Here is a 22958-nt window from a genome sequence, read left to right as displayed (position 1 = left end):
GACAATAAAGATAATATATACTTCACCAGGAAACTAGCTAAGCTCAGACAGAAAGTTTGACCAGAAGTTTGGAAGCTTGTTTGAAAGCCATCTTTCCAGATTTCTTGAGACAGCAAAATAGCAACTGTGTGACTACCTACAGAACAGATTTCCTTTTGGTCACAACAGCCTCTTTCATGATTTCTGTCAGGCTGGTTATGGGGAGCCTGGTGCTTGTGAGCTTCACTAAAGTCACTGCTACTGTTTAACCAGACTTGTGTCTGTGCCTGGTCTGGACCAAAGATGACTCAAGAGTGAAAATGGAGAAGCAATACAAAGGCCAAGTTTGCTGCTCATCCACTGCTTGAGTTTCTTGGTTTGTTTTTTTCCCCATGTACTGGCAATATCCTCTTGTAAAGAAATGAAAAGATTCATCAAGAAATTAAAAACTGGGAAAAGGTATGTGTCATACTTTGCACTTCATGCCTGAAAATGCTACTAGTTAGGGAGTTGTTGAAGCAACCCCTTGTGAAGATTATAAATTGACAAACTCTAGAGGCTTTCTGTGCCTGAAGTTTAAAACCCAGCTGAAGGTATGTCTAAGCCCTTCTGGGGATAACTCCTGGCTAGAAGCTGAGTTAGGATTAGGTCTTCAGGATGGGGCAGGTTGGAGGATGTTTCAAGTACACAAGCTACCATTTTGCATTATCTATCGCTTGCCAACCTTGCATGAAACACAGTCTCTGTATGGAAAAGCCCTTACCAGGGATGTTAAGTTCTTGCCTTTTGGGCTGTAGAGGCAAACTACTCTGGTGCTAAACAATCGTAACTCCTCAGCTTTGGGCTGCTGGTGCACATACGATCCAGCCATGGCACTGGCTACCTGAGAAAATCCTTTGAGTAGGCTTCTTAGCTGGAAGACCAAAAGGGTCTGTGAAGTACTGGAACCTTTCCATTCCCTCCAAAGCCTTATAAATGAATTCACATGATCCACCCCTTCCTTTCACCCAAATGCAAAACATTTGGCTCATTCCTGGCTTCCAGCCTCTGTCCCCTCGTTTGCCTTTGCTCTGTCCCCTGACCCAGAGACTGGCCAACACAGGGGCAATACATCCTAAATCATAATGAAAAAAGCTTTCATTTTCTGATCAAAATAAGAATCTGAAGCACTGGAAACTTCACAGCAGAGCCTCTGCTTGTGAGGTCTCCAGGCCTTGAGAGCTCCCAATAATTCAATTTAGCACCAACCACTGGAAAGCCAATTTGAGCAGTATCTTGGCACCGAATTCTGAGGAACTCACCAGTCACTATCCATTACCGCTGTTAATCTGCCTGCATTTTGGGGAGGATAGTCCAGCACAGCTCTTGATCCATTTCACAGGAAAGTCTGCTTTGATTTGTTACACCTTTTAGAAATGTCACAAAACATTACAATTTCCAGACACCAAGAGGGTGACTGAGCATTTATCCGTCTAGGTAGAGTGCAAATTAAACCATTTCCTCCAAAATACTTGTGAACAGGTCAGGAAAGATAAAGCTCAGATGAAGCAGATAAAATTGATGTTTTGGCAGTCACAAGTGATTATATCAGTGCATTGTACAGGTGACAGTTTTGCTACTTAAGTTTATCCTCTTGTTCTTTGGTTTTTGATAAACTTATTTGTCTATGGGGCTGGTGAATAAATTCATTGCAGTCAAAATGTGTGTTTTTCACTGGTCTTAGTTTGTGTATTGGTTTCACCACCTTGTGACCTGAGTGACTTCCAGAAAAAAGCGAAGAGAACATGCTACAAGGTCTTTCTTCTCTTGGGAAACTTCTACACTCCAATATCTACTGTTCTTTTGTTATCCACAATATCTGAGAAACTGCTGCCACCTCAGCAGTCTGATTATCAGATTGGCAGTGATGCTGTCAAAATAAGAGACCTGTCCAAAAAATGTCACTGAAGGTGCTAAGAAAGTGTTTGCATGTCAGTGTGAGAGTTTGAAAGAGAAGAGAGTGAACTGGAAAGCATAACTCCCCTTGAAGCACTCACTTAGTTGTGGTGCCAGAGGAAGTGCTCACAGCATCACTGACAGAGGTGTGCATGAGAGGGTTTAACAAATGAGAACTGCTCCACCGTGAATTCTGCAAGGTCTGCTTTGTTCCAGACCATTAGACCCTGCACTACAACCCATGGTGTGAGAAGTTTCCTACCACTTTGCTCTTGAATCCATGCTGGAAAAATGATAAATAACAAGCCAGACACTGATTTATGTTTTATCTTTTAGAAAAAGAAAATACATAACTCAGAGTAGTAAAAGTGCTGGAAGATTTGTACAGCAGCAAGATATACTTGAACTCTTTTGCTGGGCTGTTTGAAGGCAACCTCTTGCCAAAAGAAAAGGTTACCATAAGCTGCAGAATAGCGTGGGAAAACCTGCCTCAGACTTGGCCTGAAGAGCAGAAAGACTGATTTTCATTTGGTTTTTTTCAGCTCTGGGTTCTCTCTTCTCAAGAGAAATTTGTTTCCAGGAGGAATGACGTTTCCTGCCACATTCTTAACGTGCTTGCAGCTTGGGATAAGAACATGGGAGCTTTGTCTTCTGCCATCTGTTTTCTATGGCAATAAATATCCATTTAGGGATTTATCTCTGCCTGGTGCATTTAAAAGCCATGATATGAATGAGTGTCCATGGACATCCATCCAGAGAGGAAGTGTCATAGGTAAATACCAGTCCCAGCTCTGTGCCGGTGTAGATTTACATGTGTGTAATGGACAGTGGAGTTCTGGCTTGGGGCTCTGACCACATGTTTAATCTTAGCTTATCTTCTTTGAAGGTACAAGAAATAAAAAAGCAATGTGGACTAAAATCCTACTGAGCTGCAAACATCCACTGACACCACTGGGCACAGGGCCTTTAATCTACTAGAGCTGAGAGCTGGGACCTGAGAGCTGGGGTGCAAACTGCAAGACCTCGATTAAAATGGCTTTTCCAGACATATCTCTCATCACAGCTTGATTTGCTTCTTGCAGCACTTCATTTAGTCAGGAGATGGCCCTCCTTTTCACTTAGCATCTGTAGTACCATTGTTTGAGCCTTTAAGGCAAAAGAGAGGGCAGATTTGTTCCTTTTTAATACAACAAAGCTGCATGTTTTCTCTAGACTTTCTAATTCAAAAACACAATGCCTTGTGTTTGTGGTGAGAAACATTCCCATGGCTGGAAAATAGCCAGTGAGGTCTTGAGAGAAGGAGTAAATATGTGTTCTTTACCAGTGCCTTGCAACGGCAGAAGGAGATCTCTGAATGGAGCTAGGCATTTGTTAAGCATTAGCAGGACTCTATTCATCTTCCCCTCACACACATCTGCAGCACATGGATATAATAAAGATAGCTTGCAGGCATAAACCGTCTCACATTAATAATGCAAAGGCAAAAAGGACTACATATTTAACGTGCATGTTTGCTGCTGCTGGGGGAAGGAGACCCAGAGAGAGAAGAGCTGGTGGGGAGGGCTCTGTGTTGACAAATACTATGTCAGGGATGCAATTTGTGCCTTCTGGTTTTGGGGGAGAGGGGAGTATGTTTTCTGACCAAGGTGTCCCTGTGTACACTGGATAAACGAGAGCTGGCTGGGGTTTAAGAAGCTACAAATTCAGCTGTGTTTCAGTTATGAGATGTAGGTGTTCAGGGGACCAACTCTGCAAATCCCAGTGTATTTTGACTGCCTCTGTAGTGATCCCGAAGGCAGCCTGAGGTGCTGGCCAGGATGGACATGTCTCATAGACATTGGCAGTGATGTAGATGAAGTCAAATCAGTCCTGACACTGACTACTGGTGTGCCCCATGGCATAAAACTGAATTCTGCCTCAGGTGCCATGTTTGGTGGTCTCTGTGCCATACCTACTAATATTTAGCACTGGTCTTTATAACATTTGGACCTGTAAAAACCATCTCTCTCCAAAGCCATCTCTTCTTTGGGATACATGCCACAGATTGCATATATCTCTCACATCTCAGGATTTATATGTGAAATTTGCTCAGTCATGACCATATTTCAGGCTCTTTCACTGCTGCAGTGGGATTTTGTGGACTCAGCTTAGAAATACAGCTTCTGTCTGACTTCAGGACCTCAAGTGCAGGGGATTTGCCTTGCCAGCTCTAGTTGGTGGGGGACTCCAAGGAGAGAAAGTATGATGCATGCTTCAGTCAGGTTGACCACAATCTCACGGGTCAAGCATCTGATGGGAAAGCTCTGTGATAAGATGCAGAGAATAATAGCAAGGACAGAGATGTAGGACAAAAAAACAGTTGGTTTTAAGGCCCATCCTACCATATTATCTGAAAACTTTATAGCAAAGCTCTAGCATTTGTCTGACAAGAAGCCTAAACCACCCCAACCTTAGGTCAAGAAGTGGGAAGGAAAGAAATAAACTGTGGATGTGAGTGAAAATAACACAACTCCCCTGACAGTGTCCAGTCACTTGGGCTCTGCGTGGAGCTGTGGAATGTTTACACAACACCAAGTCCCCTGCAGAGCTGGTCATCCTAATGCATCTATTGCCTCTTGTGTAACTACAGACCTTCTCTGACACCTTCTCCTGCAGGTATTTCCATGCTCTACCTTGCTGCCCACCATGGGGTTACCTCCTGGAAAGACCCTGTGACAATATTGCTGTTTTTCACATCTCTTGTCATGTAGACAAATCATAGAATCATAGAATGGAAGAGGATGGAAGAGACATCTAGAAGTCATCCAGTCCAACCCACCTGCTAAAGCAGGTCCACCTAAAACGAGTCACACAGGAGCACATCCAGGTGGGTTTTGGAAACCTCCAGAGAAGGAGATTCCACACCCTCCCTGGGCAGCCTGTGCCAGGGCTCCCTCACTTGAACAGTAGAATAGTTTTTCCTTATGTTTAAGTGGAACTTTTTGTGCTCCAGCTTATGTCCATTACTCTTGTCTTGTCACTGAACACTTCAGGAAAAAGTGCCTCCTTATCTTCTTGACAAACACCTTCCAAATACTTGTGTTAATGAGATCTCCCTCAGTCTTTTTCCAGGCTAAATAGCCTCAGGTCCTGCAGCCTTTCCCCATATGAAAGATGTTACAGTCCCCTGTCCATCTTGGTGGCCCTGCACTGGACTGTCTCTGGAAGTTCCTTGTGTCTCTAATGCACAGAGCAAAACAAAGACTTGGGCAGCTGTACCTCAGCTCTATGGACAGCATGCTTCCAAAGGGGATGTGTGTGTCTGTGGAGCAGAGTGCTCTCCTCTTTTCCACTCTGTTACATGATTTGTGTCTAGGCTCATCCATCTCAGGTATGACCTATGTGAAAGTATGAGCCCTTCCAGATGTGGCCAGCAGCAGTGCATGGTGGCCCTGCGGTAGCTCTGGCCAAAAAATCATCTGCCTACTTGCAGGAAGCCACCTTTGAGGGACACACCGGGCTCTCTGCCTCCTCACACTTACAAGAGCAGCTGCAAAGCCACCAGACACCGACCAACCTCCTGTGAACTGAGTCAGCAATAGCAGTGTGTCTGTGGAGGGAGACCCTGGCCAATATCCCAGCCGTGCTGGGCACTGAATAGAGGACACAGATAAAATCTGTCCCCAAGGCAGGCTTCAGGCTGCAGGACTCCCTGCCCTGGGCTCCTCTCAGAACCAGCAGATTGAACTATAAAGCCCAGATTTACCAGGAGGGACATTTCTGAATGCTCTCCAAAGCAACAAGCAACAATCAGACAATAGCAGACCAAAGCTGTGTGAATAATTGATTATCTTTGATTTGCTTGATGGACTGGAAAGGCAAAGAAAATATGTTTCAGGTTGGCACAAAGTTATTCTGCCAAATGGAGAAGGCAGGAAAACAAACAAATAAACAAAAGACTTTGTGTTTAACTGAAACAGTTTTTGACCTGCATTTAATTTTTGAGCTTTTTTTTTTTCTTAATATGACTTTAAAAGAAAGCATTTATCCAAATGAAATTACACTGTGTTTGAAAGCAAAGCTGGAAAAAAATTAGTTTGGTTTGAAATGTTCAAAAGCAGGTTTGGTTTTTTTTGGAATAACACATGACAGACTCAAAGTAAACTCACAGGTGGCTTCAGCTGCTGCAAAATTACTTCTCTGTGAAATCGATGCTTTGAGCAAATTTTTCCCTCAGTCCAATGTGGAACAGCTCTGAGCCACTCTGGGTTTGTTGAGCTTATTGTATGTGCTGCCAGCTATGGGCCAGTGAGTATAGCAGCCCTTGCCCACCCCTGGGGGTCCCTGACCAACCCTCTGTAGCCAGGAGCATGCAGGCAGTGCCCCTGCCCTTGAGCTCAACCCTGTTTTGGGGGACTTCAGGAGTGGCAAGCAGAAGGAGTGTGTGGGGTGTCCCTGTGCCCTGGAGAGCTGTGTGGTCCCTGGCAGCTCAGGCAGAGGCAGCTTACCAGGCAAAGGCAGCCTAAAGCACCTGAGGTGCCTTTGATGTGCGCTCCACAAGTGAGCATTCCTGTCTGACCCCAGACCCCTGTCCCACTGCCTCTTTTCCATCCTGTCACTCCTTCGAAGCCCTTTATTCCCTTGGGTGCTGCCACTAAGGCAACGTGCTTTCAGGAAATTAATACTCATAGCTTCCCTGGGCCCTCCTGCTACACCTGCTGTGGCAAGAAAGGAGGAGTGTCACCGTGGCTAGCCAGAGGCTAGCAGCCCTGCAGTGTCACAGAGCAACATGCCGTGCACTGTACCACCCGTATCATGCTGTGCAGCCACTGCTCACCACACATCTCAGCTGGGACAGGCACCAGTGGGCATCTGCATCCGTGTTCACTTACACATCACATTGAGCTTTCTGCCAGTATTCATTTTTTGACATTACTGCTATTTACCCCCCACTGCTAGAGGTCGGTGTTGCCACACACCCTCACACTGTCTCAGGGAGTATTGGTTATTAGAAATGATCCTTTTCAGAAATCATCACCTCCAAGTATTATCAGAGAACTTTCAACTAGTTTTAATTGTTGTGTATTATCTTACTGTTCCTGCTGGCATTGATTTCTATCCCAAGTTATCACACAGACTCTGACTGGTATTAGTTCCTATTCATCACCATACAGGTCCCACCAATAGCAGTTTCTACACACCATGGCATACACCAAGCAATTTCTACACACCATGACATAACCCCAGAGCTAATAGCTCTGAATACTAACGGGACAGACAACAGCTATCAAATGGTACTGTCCTCTTCCTCTGGGCATGCATTCAGGACAAAGAAATCACAGCTTACCCTTTCCACACTGCGTCTCCTCAGGGATCCATATGGTATTTTGAATAAAAGTCTTCGGGTCCTACCCGGAGTCCCAGCTGCCTGTACTACCATAGTGCAGAGCTAACTCGCGTGTCTGTGCATGTGTGTGTGTGAGAGAGAGTTCCCAGCACACACAGGCTTCCTTTGAAACAACTTACAGTCTCATCTAGATTTCCCAACTATCAAATAGCTGAGTGGGTTTTCACATCAGACCGTATGAGTCAAGATGTGGTTGAAAAAAGGAGGGGGGGAAAGGGAGGGAGGGGGAAGAAGGAAAACCCAAGGCTTGTAACCTTAACAACATGCTTCAAGCAGTGTGTCTTCAGCTTCCTTCTGTTTCTTGGTGTAGTTTGCTCAGCAGGATTGCTGTGCCACAGAGGTGGAAGAATTAAGCTTCTGGGGGTAATGTTCCAAAAATGTCAAGCTCGCTTCTTGCTACAGATGGTAACCAGGTCAGTTGTCTAATCAAAGCTCTATCAGAGTTATTATACATCTTGCCATGTGACTGCAAGCCCCTCTGGTTTGCAGTACACACAATGATCACGTGTTCATCTTAAAAAGAATATCTGGTATATCACCATCTGGTGCAGAGATTAATGTTAAATCCTACATTCAGATATTCCTCTCTCCTAAATGTTGGAAAGCACATACCCAGAGCACAGGGCTCAAACAGATCCTCTGGACTGCTCAGCTAAACACAAGCACTCACTGGTTCAGGCTACATGGTTTGTATGGTGCACAGAGAGCAGACGTTACCACTCACACTCAGGGCTGTGCACATAGGGAGCAGTGAAAGCCTGCTTGGGGATGCCTACAGCCTCTATGTATGTTATAAAAGTTATTATAGCAGAGTATACTTGTGAAGTCTTGTCTTCACAAAGTCAACCCCAACATCTACTTATTTTTTCTCCTATAAAAGCACCTTTGAGACTAGTAGACAATGATATTTTCTGTCTCTGGAAGAGAAGTTTCAGATTGTATTTACACTTTAAATTGTGTGCAAGTGTATTGGAAATGAGAAAAACATTTTCCCTTCCCACAGACATTCAGCAGCACCAGGAATTGTCCCAAAGCAGCCAGGTATGATTCTGTGCTTTCATAAAAACGTGTTTTGGATGTTGTGCTCATTTCCATGCTCGGTTACAGGTACTGGTCCAGATGCAGTTTAGAGTTAACGTGTGCAATCCACCAACTCCATAGTGGTATTCTGAATTTGCTTAGCAAAACGGAAAAGATGTTGGCCCACGCTTTTCTTCCTTGGAGCAGTCTAGCTGGGAGAGCAAAATCTGCTGAGTTGTAGAGCCAATCCCTTCCTCCATGTATTGTTCTCATTTGAATTCAAAACTAAAAATACTTTGTTTTGATCAAAGTCCAAAAGCCAGGATGAAGGTGTTAGGGACATGACATTAAAGCAACTGTTTAAAATAAAGAAGAGAAGCTCTGTATCTGCTCAGCACATGCACATGCATTCAAACCAGCCAAAAGGAAAAAAACAGCATCTTGATGTGGGAAACTCTAAATATTAAAACAATTGGCCTTTGTTCATGATCAGTTCCATATGTCTCTTGCCAAGGAGAGAGACTGAAAAAGATGGAAATATATTTAAGCATGGCTGACATATATATTTATGTGGAATAGGTGCAGAGTTAGGGTCTTTGCTTCTTGTAGGTTTGGGGTTTTTTAATGATTGTTAATACCTTCCTGCTATCTTACAGTTTGCCTACCTGTGTTTTTAAGCATGAGGTGGCTGGCATTGCCCAACTGCCCATGGGGAACCCTTGCCTGCATCAGCAGAGTCACTGGGGATCTACCAGTGGAGAAATACGGCAAAGGCGACTGCAATCTGCCTTCCTTGGAGTTTGCTTGAATTAAAACTGAGTCACATCTGAGTCAGGACCTTGGGGTGAGTGTCAGGATTCATATGAGAGCTGAGTAGCAGAGATCTCCCTGCTCACCCAATCTGAAGTCCTGGGCTGAGGAGTCTCAAGCTCATGCCAGCTCCTTCCCCAGAAGGTCTCAGATTTCTGCAGGCAAGATCTTCTGCAGATCCAACTCATTGAAAAACCAGTCTTGTAGATGGAACTTTATTCACTAGAGTGGACAAAGACCCATAACACAGATCACCTGTATCTGTAAGCAATCAAACCCTGTGACCAGAGGCAGACAGTCTAGTGGGACCAGATAGAGTGATTTTCTCCACAGGGGAAAGGGTAGTGTTCCTTCAGTCACCTCCACATTGCATAAGTTTTTAGGACTTACAAATGAAATGTAAATCTGCATATTGCTCAAGGCAGCTGAATAATAACACAGATATTCTTTGCAGGAAACCTCTTGCACTGTGAAAAGTAGAAGATATCCATCAATTTGCATGGTATTTGAACCAGTTACAACAAGATCCCTGCATATCCCAATGGACCTGACTTCTCTCTCCCTTACTGTGCAGTGCCTGAGGCACAACTCTATGGGTATCCTCCACAGAAACCATATGAAACTGGAGACCTGGACCCACTGTGACATGCTCTGTCTCATTCTGGTGAGTGTGAACCTGGAGATGAAAAGCCAGGTCATAATCAACAGGACTGTGGAAACCATCCAGAAGGATGAGATGTTGACTTTTTATTTCTAGAGTTACTCAAAGTATATTGATAGGCAAGTGCACAGGGCAGTCTATTAGGATTAGTTTGATAGATTGTCTATAGCACAGAGAATGTAAAGCATGCTCTCATGAGGGTCTTTCTAGCTGTTCCCAGAGAAGGAGTTTAGGTGTTTGTGGCAGATGTAAGCATATCCAAGGGCATTTCAGCCAACCAAATTCTGAATTTTCCATTGGAGAGTCCCCTCTCTCACATAGTTGACTGCAGATGCAAATTAAGATAACCAGACTCATCACTGAGGCTTCATTCAGCTGCATTGTCTGCGGAGACAATCTGTGACGAAACAGCACAGTAGGAAACAAAAACAAACTATTGCAAAGGAACATCCTTGCTTTGTCACCACAGACCCTCAGAAGAGACACTGTATTTACCAGCTACTGAAAGATGAAACTCTTTAAAGCAGTGGATGCTTTTCAGTAGTAATTGCAGGCTGCCAGGAGCAGTGGTTTGTGGTAACAATGCATCAGAGGAAAGTACATTCCAATAGATTGCTATTTAGAGTAGATATTTTTTTTTGATCTTTAATGAAAAGGAGAGAGAAACCATTTACTGCTGCAAAGTGTGTCTTGTATTTGCAATGGAAGAGTCAAGTTTCAAGTTAGTGTATGCCCAGTGGAGATCAATGAATGGAAACCAGTGACAGCAGTGGCTTGGACTGAAATGCAGTATGTGATATCTATCAGTTCTATCATTAAAACTGAGAAGTCACTCAGTACAGAGAAACCCACTTAAGTTGTGTACTCCCTGAAGACACAAGTATGGCAACAGAATAAGGGGAGAACAAAGAGACTTGCAGCTCCTGACAGCATTTTCCATCCTGGATGGCATCTATAGTCTCTGTAAGTAACAAAGTAAAATTCTTCCCTGGAGTCCTGATAGAGGGAAAACACTTGGATTTGAGCTCTTTAACAGCTTCTATTAATCTTGGTGGAATTTCTTACTTCCCACTGTAAGAAATCCTACAAAATTTCTATGAAATCCTCCCTAGCTGGTTTGCTGGGACATAGCAAAGCAATAGGAAGACACAGAAAAAAGGGTGATGCTTTGGGGCTATTCTCCTTGCAGTGACTTAGCTTATGTTTTATTGCACTCAGAATCAGACTGTAAAGGAAACTGCCTCGTGGGAGTGAAAGATAAACACAGGTTGTCATTGCAAATCCAGCTTGCCTTAAAGTTGAAAACCTCCACAATTTTCCAGTCTTACGTGGTGTTTTACAGAGAAACATTGCAGTCACTCTAGCCTGGGGAGGGATATGGGAGAACACACTGCATGGAGCTCCACTCTCCTACCAGCCTTTTCCATCAGAGCTGGCAATAACCCAGCAGCTTGCTAGGGTGAGAGAGGCTGCTCATGGTCCCCAGCCACAGAAAGTCTGAGGGCTTTCGCAGTGTGTGGCAAGGCTGTGTCGTTTCTGGCGGTCATGCAAAACATCACATCCCTGTCTCCTCTGGGCAAGCAGCTCATGGGAGTGTCTTTGCTGTGTGTAGCAACTCAGGCTGGATATGAAGATCAGTCCCACACTTGAAGGGAGATTCTTGCTTTGTTTCACTCTTTTTTTTTTGTTGCTTTGGATGATGCAACTATCAGCACAGTGTGGGACTGCGTGTACAGCTTGTCCATCACTTGTATTGACAGAGACAAATTCAGGCTATGACAGCTTTGCATTGTGCTGCAGTACAGTTGTTTAACCATCTGCAATTCATAGACATGTTAGTAGGTCTGATTAGCATAAGCCTCAACAGAAGCCCAGAATCAAACACTTCTAGTCTGAGAGAAGTTCATATCTGATGCATGATGCTGTAGGTTAACACAGAATGTAATGTTAGGTATCAGTAAATTTCCTCATTCACTGGTATTCCAGCAGAAAAATCCACATGGCTACTCATCTGCTGCTTTTTCTACCTCAGCCTTGGGTGTCATGGGGAGTGGCTGGCAGAGCAGAGTGTGAAACCCAGAGTACTACCTGCTGAGCCTGCACCTAGCCGAGCACTTAGGCTTAGATTTGTCAGCTGGTGTGTTCACCCAGACAGCAAGTTAGAGAATCACGGAGTGGTGGGGGTTGGAAGGGACTTCTAGAGATCATCTAGTCCAACCCCCAGCTAAAGCAGGTTCACCTACATCAGATCACACAGGAATACATCCAGGTGGGTTTGGAAACATCTAGAGAAGGAGACTCCACACCCTCCCTGGGCAGCCTGGGCCAAGGCTCCCTCACCCTTACAGGAAAGAAGTTTTTCCTTGTGTTCAAGTAGATCTTCCTGTGTTCCAATTTGTATCCATCACCCCTTGTCCCATCACTGGGTGCTACAGAAAAAAGACTGACCCCATCCTCTGGACACCTACCCTTTGGATATTTACAAGTGTTGATAAGGTCCTCTCTCAGTCTTGTCCAGACTAAACAGCTTCAGTTCTTTCCTTGTAAGACAGATGCCCCAGTCCCCTGATTATCGTGATAGCTGTCTGCTGGGCTCTCTCCAGAAGTTCTCCAACACTCTTGAGCTGGGGAGCCCAGAACTGGACACAGCACTCCAGATGTTGAATAGAGGAGGAGAAGAACCTCCCTTAACCTGCTGTTCACACTCTTCTTAATGTACCCCAGAATGCCATTGGCCTTCTTGGCTGTGAGGGTACATTGCTGGCGCATACTTAGTTTGCTGTCAAACGGAATGTGCAAGTCTCTCTGCAGAGCTCTTCTCAGGCTAGTCACCCTCAGCCTACAGTTCTTGGCATAGCCTCTAGTGAAAATCATGGCCTAAATGTTGATACTCCAGAAAATGTCTTCAGGAAAGAGAAATGTGCACCCTGCCTCTTCTACAGCCACCAAGCAGACTTTCAACGAGCAGCTTCCATCCCACCTCCAGTTCTCCTCCCTGCCCTCTGTCCCATGTACAGTGCTTACTGGGGAAAGCAGCCGCAGACAGGCTCCTGGAAAGCCCTGGCCAGAAGAACAGCAGCAGATAGCAAGTGAGGCTTCTGCTAGATGGAAGGTCATTTCCCTTGTGTTTTAGTGTGCCAGTAGGTCGGTTCTTTTCCCACATAACTCAGAGACACAGTAATTAATGAGGGAGGGAACTTGCCTGACCCCACTGCCCTGGAGGCATGCCCCTGTAAACATCACCAAAGGATCTCAGAGGCCACCTCTGGCTTCCAGGACTTATATAAACAAAAGAGGAGCTATTTGGCTACAACATCACATTCCCACATTGTGGATGTGTAGCAGAGACTGGATGCGATGCACACAATGGCAGTCAGGCACTGGGCTGGGGTATGACTACACATGATTTCTATCAGGGATCTCGTCTAAAGTCTTTGCAAATCCTGGTGACTGCCAGTACTTGTGTCTCTGTGTCAAAACATAAGCAGGCTATTCCTGTGTAGTGCTCAGAGTTGCTGATATGCTTCACTTCCCGAAGAAATAGGGGTTTGCTCAGCATGGCATGGAAGGTACTCAGCCTTGAGCCTTGATTTGAGCCTTAAACCAGGATATGTGACATATGGACTGTGTCAAACACTGGGAAAATAAACGCTTTGTTGTTCTATGCACTTTTCACTCTTTTAAAACTTCATCTTTGTTCCACTGCTTTGATTTATCTTAATATATTGTGGGAAAGCAGATGTGTCTTATGTGAGGGAAGGAGAGAGTTAGAATGCCACATGCATAGCCGAGAGGCCAACACAAAAAAAGAGAAAGAAGGTAGAAGACCAATGCAAGATGTTGAGAGGGATTTTTTTAAGGCTTGCCAGACCTGGTGAACATCCTTTCAGGTGAATTTTGTAGTTGAGGTCTCACACACATGGAATGATGATGACTTTTCTCTGAGTGAGGAGAAAACTGTGTTTGCACAGAGCTGAAAGAGGAACTGCTAACACTGGCAAAATACAAGCCCAATTTGGGTATGTTCTTTGTGGATTTATATGGACAGAATAAGAAATGTGAAAAGCTTATCTGACTCTCTGGACCTTCAGCATTGGAGTGTCTCTCTAATTCCTATCAGTTTATATTTAATTGCTTCAGGTCTTCCATAAGCTGTAACAACAGCCTACCTCAGTTGTAGGAGACATCTGGAGTGACATTTACGTCTCCTAACTTTGGTTGCCTTTATATGAGCTTGTCATCAGGACTCCTTTTGTCATCAGCAAAGAGAAATGGGTACTTGAGAGGTTTGAGACACCAGACCTGCTTCAGCTGCCTACTTTACTGGGGAGTGAATGATAGCTAAAAGTGTCAATGTGTCCCCACTGATTATAAAACAAGCTTGATAACTGGCAACTCTTGGTCTGCCTCTCCAGCTATCAGATGTTCTGCCACTCCCTTGGTAGCTGTATTTAATTACCTTGCCTTTGCTAACGTCCCTGCTGGCATTTGCACTCCCAGCTCTTCATTCTCACTGCCTGCTTTCTGTGTGTTGCTCAGCATGGGCGAGAGAGCCTAGGCTGCTCCACAAAGCTCTTCTGCTCAACAAAGGCTCTCTGAGAGTGAACAGCATGAGTTGACTCTCATGGGAGTGAGTTATCTGCAGTGAGGGTGCTGCATACACAGCACAACACTTGCTTTTCTTCTGTTCCAGGACTCTTTGTGGCAGCCATGCCTGGTAACTCAGGTCTCTGAGCTGGATTCATAGAGTGACTCAACAAACTCATGAGGCAACATCTACTGTGAGCTACTAAATTCAAAGACAACTCTTCTCAATCACAAAACTCCTGAGTGCAAACAACTACTGTTTGGAAGAGAACTGGGAATTGTGGCTATGTCCTTTCCCTGTTCTTTCATTTGTCTGTGGGCACCTGACATCAGTTGCTACCCGAGACGTGATGCTGAATGAGATCATTCATTGGAAAGACCTGACACGATCATTTTGATGTTCTTGTTTTCAGAAGCATCTAAACAAACCCCGAAAAACAGCTACCTAATTAGATCTCTTTAATGGCACAGTCCTGCTGAGCAACGTGAGCTTTTAGTGTGGGTCCAGGGGCCCAATTCTGCTCCTGCCTGCAACACTGATCGATCTGATTCCAACAGTGGACAACGAGGCTTTAAATCTCCTGCAATCTGGATGCTGAGGATAAATGGGAGGATGCTGCTGTTGCCAGAGAGAAGCTCATTAGCAGCTGCTGCAAAGAACTGATTTCTCTGATAAATAAACACATGGAAATACCCATTACATTGCAGAGGGTGAGGTTAGCACCCACACTTTACATTATGCATGATTTGTGGCTGCTCCAAGTACAAACTTGCTGCTTGTGTTTCGATTAACGAGTCCTGGCAGCCTGGCAAAGCCACACAATTTATTGCTGCTATAGAGGTTAATGGATCACTTTACATGTTGATAATGTCTTATTATTGCAATGGTTATTAGAAAAATGTAACACAGACACCAGGAGCCAATAGTAACTGCGAGAACGCTTGTTTGATTACAGCAAGAATGGAGACTGCTGTGAGCGGGGCTCATTGTGCAAATGCTGGTCAAAGCAAGTTCACTACAACCATCTTCCTGCACCCCTCCTTTCTCCAGATTATTCAGGACCAACTATGAGAATGGTTACTGTTTACCAGTCTTAATGGCTTGAGAAAATAGGATGATTCTATGATTCTATGAAGGCTAATCAGAGAATCATTTCAATTGGAAAAGACCTTTAAGATCATCAAGCCCAACCCCTCACCTCACCCTGCCAAGCCCTCCACTAACCCATGTCCCTCAGCACCTCAGCTACATGCCTTTTGAATATCTCCAGGGATGGGGACTCCACCGCTTCCCTGGGCAACTTTTTCTGGTGCCTAACAACCCTCTCAGTGAAAAAGTTCTTCCTAATCTCCAATCTAAACCAACCCTGGTGCAACTTGAGGCCATTTTCTCTTGCGCTATCACTTGTTACTGGAGAAAGAGACTGACCTCTATCTCACTGTGGTCTCCTGTCAGGTAGTTGCAGAGGGTGATCATATCTCCCTTTAGCCTCCCCTTCTCCAGACTAAACACTCCCAGCTTCTTCAGCTGCTCCTCATCAAACTTGTGCTTCAGACCCTTCCTCAGCTTCGTTGCCCATCCCTGGACACTTTCCAGCACAGCACTCAAGATGTAGCTTCTTGGTCCTTACTGGTCACACTATTTCTGATACAAGCCAGGATGTCATTGGCCTTCTTGGCCACCTGGGAACACTGCTGGCTCATCTTCAATCGTTGTTGATGAACACCTCCAGGCTCTTTTCTGTTGGACAGCTTTCCAGTCTCATGTGCACAAAAAATGGAAAAATACAACACCTATCTATGCCAGAGGATACTAGGACAAGATCCAAAAGCACACTTCATCCTTGGCTTTGGAAATGTGTCCCAGACGTTGATGGCTGCATTATTCTGCAATTGTGATGGAATGTTATACTGTGACAGGAACAAATCACCAAGCTAGGATTCTGGAGGGTGGATATCTACTCTTTTATAAGTGGGAAGATGAAGGAGAATGCTGCTCAGATGACTTCATGTCCCCCTGTCTCAGTTTCCCTCCTTGCAAAATGATGATAGGAGCTGGCATTTATCACTGATGCTTTTGTTGCTGTTTCTCTACTATCAGTAAAGAACCAGGCCACTTAAATGTCCATCTCTTGGTATCTTAAGTGATGGAATACATGGGTGTTGGCAGTCACCACTCCAGACCTTTATCAAGACATGGTGGCCTTGTCCACCTCATGGTGTCATCCTCATTGCCAAAGTCTCCCAGGGAGCACTACCTGTTTTGGCACCTCTGTCCAAGAGACCTGATCCTCATTTTGAACTCTCCAGTGTTAGGGTTTGATTTCTTCTTCTTCAAATATTCAGCTATAGGTCTGTCTGGAAACAAGAGTTTGACTCAGACCTTAATTTCTGTTCATTGCTAGCTGGCAGAAGAAGGAGCCAGAACACTTGCAGCATCCCAGGTAATTTCCTCTGACTGCTATGGTATTAGAAACAGAGATTAAGTTTTGTGCACTTTCTATTTTGATGTTAACTCTGCCAGGACTTGACAACGTGAGGAGGGAGAAGAGCAGCTGTTTCTCAGGGAGATGGAGGAGGCTAAAGCATAGCAAATCTGGATTGCTACATCCTCCCAGGGCAAAGCAACCACAGTCTCTCTCCATGCCAGGAAGAGTCTTGTATACAGATATACACACACTGGTGAATATGCATATATTTATATAAAAACATTTTTATATATATAGACACACATAAATACATATGTATATATTTGTGGAGTGTGTTGGGAGGAAGGCTGAGAAGCCAGCTGTGGAAATAGATGTCTGAAGGAATACAGATGGAGCTATGGAGTGTACTGTGGATTTGGCAGGCTTGGTTGTGCTTGGATGGTGTCTAAGACCCCATGAACCACTGGAGATAAACTGCCTGTCATTTCCTAGGTTATATTTGGAGTGGGCTAGTGTTCATGGTTTAAAGATTTCCCCTCAGACTCTCCTGGGACAGCCACTACAGCTCTGTCATTCCTGCGTTCAGAAATCAATCTCCTTTTTGAGGCCAGATGATGTTTGACTATTTCAGGTTCACGTTTCCACAGGATTATTGCCCCTTTGCCTGTTTGCTTGAGAATATGTTTCTTCCAGGTCTAAAGTCGCATTCATAATGCATGGAAAAGCATCCCTCAGTGGGGCAGGGTCCAGATCCCACCTGGCTCCCAAACCCTCCCAGATATCCCATGCAAAGTGCCCCAGGCATGCTGAGCAAGGTGTATTATGGAGGCTCTCTCTAGCTGTGCCTCAGGCAAGGCTTGGAAGTCAGCAAGGCCGGTCCTGAGGTGTACCTCAAATGTCTCCTTTCAACAGACTGCACAAGTATAATTAACATGTCCAGAGGCAAGGAGGATTTGGTTCATGGATGGCTTTTGCCAGCAGCAGAACAAGGATTCAGAGCCTGTATTTCTTATCCAGGCTTTTCCCCTTGGCACACCCAAGGGGGCTGCTGAGCTTGTCCCTGCACCACCTCTCTACTTTGGCTCCAATCTCCCTGTCCAGATTTCTCCAGGCAGCCAAGTCTCATCCCACCAAACAACTCCGTGGCAGTTCGCCGGTGCTGACAGCTCATTATGAAATGTCATGTTGGAGGTTTCCCTTTTATCTCGCCTTGTAGAGCCCAGCAAAGCTCTCCAACACCCTTTGGTAACAGGGGAAAGGAAGTGCCAGTGCAGCAACAGCTGCTTCTCTGATAGCAGGATGACAGTGTGGCAAGTACACTGTGTCCTGAAGGAAGTGGCAGCTCCTGCCTTGTGGATGCAAATGTCTCGTCCTCACAAAAAAGAAAAGAAGCCCAATACTTTAAAAAGTGGTCCCCAGTAATGCTATCTTTCCAGAGGAAGTGTTAAACTTACCTGTTGCCAGGACTTGTCATTCTGCCTGTGAAACTCTGCTAAACTCAAGCCAGGTGGGGTCTGCAGGACAATTTTGCTAAATCCTCGTCCAGAGAAAAACTCATCCAATCCTACAGTCTTTCTTCAGTCTGTATTCCTGCAGATGCCACATTACACAGAGATGTGATGGTCAGAGTTGAGCTAGGAATGAGTTTTCCTCAGAAACCTGTGGTTACTTCTCATTTGCTGTCTACTATCACCTTTCTACACTGTGACAAAATGGGCTTGCTAGCTTGATAAGAGCTGTTAAAGTAGGCTTTGTCAAGGTCCACTGATTTGAGAATGGGTTAATGCCTCTATGGTTCAACATGCATTAAAACCACGTTTCTTCAAAGGGTGAAAAAAAGACAAGTCAAGGTTCTATGGATCACAGTTTCCCAATTTTGTAAGTAATCTCGTGGCTTGGAGCAGTGGAAGGCACCAAAGAATCGGAACATTATGTTGACAGATGGCTTCACTCTTTCAGCAATAAACCTGACACAGATGAAGATGCATGACACGAAGCAGACTTTGAGATCATTCCCAGGAGAGTCCTGTTACCTGGCAGTCCATCTGCCTGTAGCCCATTCTGTGATCCTCACCCATGTACTAGCAGAACACTTGGTCATGGATTAACAACCTCAAACAAACCTGGCTGCTGTGATTATCTCTATGAACCAGATCTTTATGTTTTGCCTTCTTTTCATAATGAGCTTCATATTTACTTTCTGTATCCAGCAATAGACATGATTTTTAGCATTGCTCAATGAAGGGATGGTTTAAGATCAAACATAGCTGCAAGGCAAGGCAAGGCAATGTACGAGTAAAGCCTGAACATTTTGCCTGCTAGTGTCAGATAAAATGATTCTGCATTTGGCACATTTGGTCTAAATCATCTGAAATTCTTCCTACTGTAATTCTAAAGCCCAGCTAGATGAAAACATGGTTACTCATCAGCGAAAATAGATTTTCTTGATCTGCATAGAAGCTACATTAGATTCACAGTCCTGATAGTCAGAGACATGAAGCCTGGACATGCTACCCCTGAGAGACAAGGAGAGTGAAGCAGCAACACTACTGCAGTGTGCCTGGCCACAATGCTGCACAGACACCACAGCTCTTCCAAAGCCAGCTGGGGCTGTGGTGTGGCACAGTGTGGCACGGCACAGACACCGCCCCACAGCACAGCCTCAGCTGTGACTGCATGGCACAACTGGGCATGTTTCACTGCATTTCTGGAATTACAAAACACAACTTGAGAAGAGCTGCACTGGTTTCATGAACTGAGCCCATCTGTACCTCTGGAGAATTTGGTCCGTGTTTTATTTGGCCTGCTGTCACCCTCGTTACAAACAAACCCCGATCCAATCAAACCCAAAACCCCAAAACCAAACCTAAAACCTCATAAGGAAATACACTTGTATCACAGAATCACAGAATCAATCACAGAGTGACTGGAGTTGGAAAGGAGCTCTAGACACCATCCAGTCCAAGCCCCTGAAAAAAGAAAGTTCCCCTCAATCAGGTCACACAGGGATGTGTCCAGAGCAGGAGATTCCACATCCTCCATGGGCAGCCTGTGCCAGGGCTCCGTCACCCTCACAGCAAAGAAGTTCTTCCTTGTGTTCAAGTGGAACTTCCACTGTTCCAGGTTGTGCCCACCACCCTTTGTCCTGTCACTGGGCGCTACAGAAAAGACTGTCCCCATCCTCTTAATACTTGCCTTTAGATATTTATAAGCATTGATAAGGTCCCCTCTCAATCATCTCTTCTTCAGGCTAAACAGTCCCTTTCCTTGTAAGAGAGATGTTCCAGTCCTCTCATCATCTTGGTAGCCCTCTGCTGGACTCTCTCCCTGCCTCTTTAAGAGCTGGGGAGCCCAGAACTGGACACAGGACTCCAGATGTGGCCTCACCATGGCACAGTAGAGGCAGAAGAGAAGCTCCCTTGAGCTGCTGCCCACACTCTTTATGCACCCCAGGATGCCATTGGCCTTCTTGGCTATGAGGGCACATTGCTGGCTCATGCTTAGAAGCAAGGAATGGACGTAAGAATGGGAAAAGCCTAGAACAGCTCCAAAACACTGCTCAGAATGTGACAGGAAAAGCCAGGGAGAAACGATTTCCTATGGCTTGTCTTCAGGGAGGTGGTTCCCAAATGAGCAGGAGACTTTTCATGCCCTTTGAACACAATCCAACACCTGTGGGATTGTTCAGCTTCAATTAACTCGATCAGCCCTGGCTTTCTATATCTTGTCAATACTGCTTGGAGCTAGTGTGTGACAAAATTCCTTTAAGCAGCCACTGTTCAATGACACTTGCCCTGTGGAGGCTCTCAGCCTCTCAAATGTCACGCACCCAGCTCAGTGAAATGATGCTGAGCTACAAATAGACCAAGAGGGATCATGATGCCAAATTTATTCTACAGTAACGGCAAATAGTGCAAAGAAAGCTCCAGCCCCTTCCCACACAGAGTAACTTTCACAGCATGCTGTGGTCATGAGACGCGGATGTTGCATATTTGTGTGTCATGGGGATTTAAACCCTTCGGGGTTTTTCTCTGGGATGTGTGGAACTCAGAGCTGGGGAAAAGAGTTGAACCTAGAGTAGTAAATAATTATTAAGGTGAATCAAAACTTACAGCCAAAAGACTATTTCAGTATTTCAGACCCTACGTAGAGGCTTTGACAGGACGATCTCAAACTGTCTCAGCAACCTGTGGGAAAGGGAACAGGGCACTCGCCAAAGCACTGAGGGCAGACACCAGCCCAGGGAGACCTGAATCGATTTCACAGCACAGATGGACACCTTAATAACTGGAACACAGGCTAGCAAGCTGGCAGGCTCTCCTGTTTTGCACTTTTGTGGTGGATGCTTAAGATTCTTCAATCACTAGACCTTGAAATTTGAAGCATGTTATTTAAGGGCTTCCAAAAATCTTTTCTGAAAATTCAGAATGTCACTTCATGTCTTATTTCTTACAGTCTGAATTCAGAGAGTACAGATCACCTTGGCATGACTTTTTTGGAGGAAGAAGATAAATCATCTGACAATCCCCCATCATTGTTTTCTCTGCACCCCACAAAAATCTTCCAACCTATGACCATCACTAACCTTTAGGCAAAACCCATCAAAAACATGAAAAAAAGGAGGAATCTGTTTCAAAATGTTTTGATATTTTAAGAAACTTTCGGAGAGATGATACAGCCTAATTCTTATTTCAGATTTGCAGAAGCAAATTAGACACCGTTTCACTGAACTTTGGTGATTTAAAGGAAGCAATTCCAGATTAGCACTGGTTTAAAGAGTTTGACATATCCAGGAAGAATAAACTTCATTTTCTTGAAAACACAACTACTTTTGTCTGTTCCTCCAGCTCTTACAAAACTAACCAAAAAGTCAATGTGGTAAAAGACCAGAATCTGATAGCTGTCAAAAGCCTAAAGCCAAGGACACTTGATGGCAAGCAATGCACAATTTAAATACTCTGTTGATATGCCTCTTTTACAGAAATATTCCTCAAACTGACAAAATCTCCCCTTTTCATATAATTCATCCAACTCATAGATATACACAAAAACAATGAAGAATATATCCTGCCCTGGAGTCGCACTGTTCCAGTTGTGCACTGCTTGCAGTGGATGCCTTAACTATACCACAACACAGTGGTAGCATTGGACACACAGTTTATAGGGAAATGCAATGGAATTAAGTCAACGCAACACTTGGATACACCATTAAACGTGTATTCTGCCTTCTGAATTATTAGCATCTCGCTTTAAATAGGAAATCAAAGCTTACTTACGAACACATCCATTAGTAGGTGCTCCAGTGTCACTTCAATATCCTCTAATTTAGCTGCTAAAGTCATTGTGAAGTCAAATGTTAGCTCCGGACAGTCCTCAGGAGTCCCAATCCAAACCGTCTGTGGCCAAAGCTAGTTCTCAAGCTGTAGCAAATTACTTTCTCACAGACAGAGAAAGTCTGAGAAACCAAGATTTAACATCTGAGTGCAGATGATGCCTGGACTCTCTGCTGGCTCTCAGTGCCTCAGTCCTGCTTGTGGGACTGAGGCTTATTCCATGTCTGCGAGATGGGAGCAGAGGCTGCAATGTGTGTGCTGCTTTCCTTTCAGAACTCCCCAGTCAGAAACATGGAGTTATATCTGGGAAACCACAACAGAGGGAGGAAGAGACACACACAGAGGGGGAGAGAGAGGAGGAATGGAATAAACTGCCTTTGACTATGACTGATATTTATAGGACTACTTGTTTTTGACTCCAGTCCATTTCTCTGTTCATTTCTGACCTTTCACAAATGGCTCAGCACACTGAAGTGTATTGTAAAATGGGGGCAGCAGGTCCCACAGAAGTTGGCTGTGACCAGTGCTGGGCCAATTCACACAAGCACACCATCAATAGCTCTTTGTCAGAGCATACCAGGCTCTGCTCTGTAGCTAGTGACAGAGGAGAGCACAGACATGTAAAAAACAAGGAAACAAAAGTTGTTTGGATACTAATTTTTTCGTAAGAGTATTAATAGATTCCCTTACCCATTCCCCAAGGCATGAGACTACAGTGGTGGCTGCTGAGGTTATGTTCAGAGGGGAATAACCTCAAATACTCCTGCAGGGTTTGACTCTACAAACAGCCTGGCACCCCTTCTGAAATGTCCTCCCAC

The 22958-nt window shown here is 44.7% G+C and overlaps 1 protein-coding gene across 2 annotated transcripts in view; it reads right to left on the bottom strand.

Moving 5' to 3' along the window:
* FRMD4A (FERM domain containing 4A) overlaps positions 1 to 22284 on the bottom strand; it is a 226932-nt gene extending 204648 nt beyond the window's left edge. Inside the window, exon 1 of one of the 2 annotated variants that reach the window (XM_062019898.1) lies at positions 22084 to 22284. In XM_062019898.1, coding sequence (XP_061875882.1) covers positions 22084 to 22149 — 66 coding nt within the window. In that variant the 5' untranslated portion in view covers positions 22150 to 22284. The remainder of the gene's footprint in view (positions 1 to 22083) is intronic. The other variant, XM_062019881.1, reaches the window with a different exon arrangement.
* Between the last annotated feature and the right edge of the window lie 674 nt (positions 22285 to 22958).

This window comes from Colius striatus, chromosome 1 (genome assembly GCF_028858725.1).
Source record: "Colius striatus isolate bColStr4 chromosome 1, bColStr4.1.hap1, whole genome shotgun sequence".
NCBI lineage: Eukaryota > Metazoa > Chordata > Aves > Coliiformes > Coliidae > Colius > Colius striatus.
This window is presented reverse-complemented; position numbering and strand designations above follow the sequence as displayed.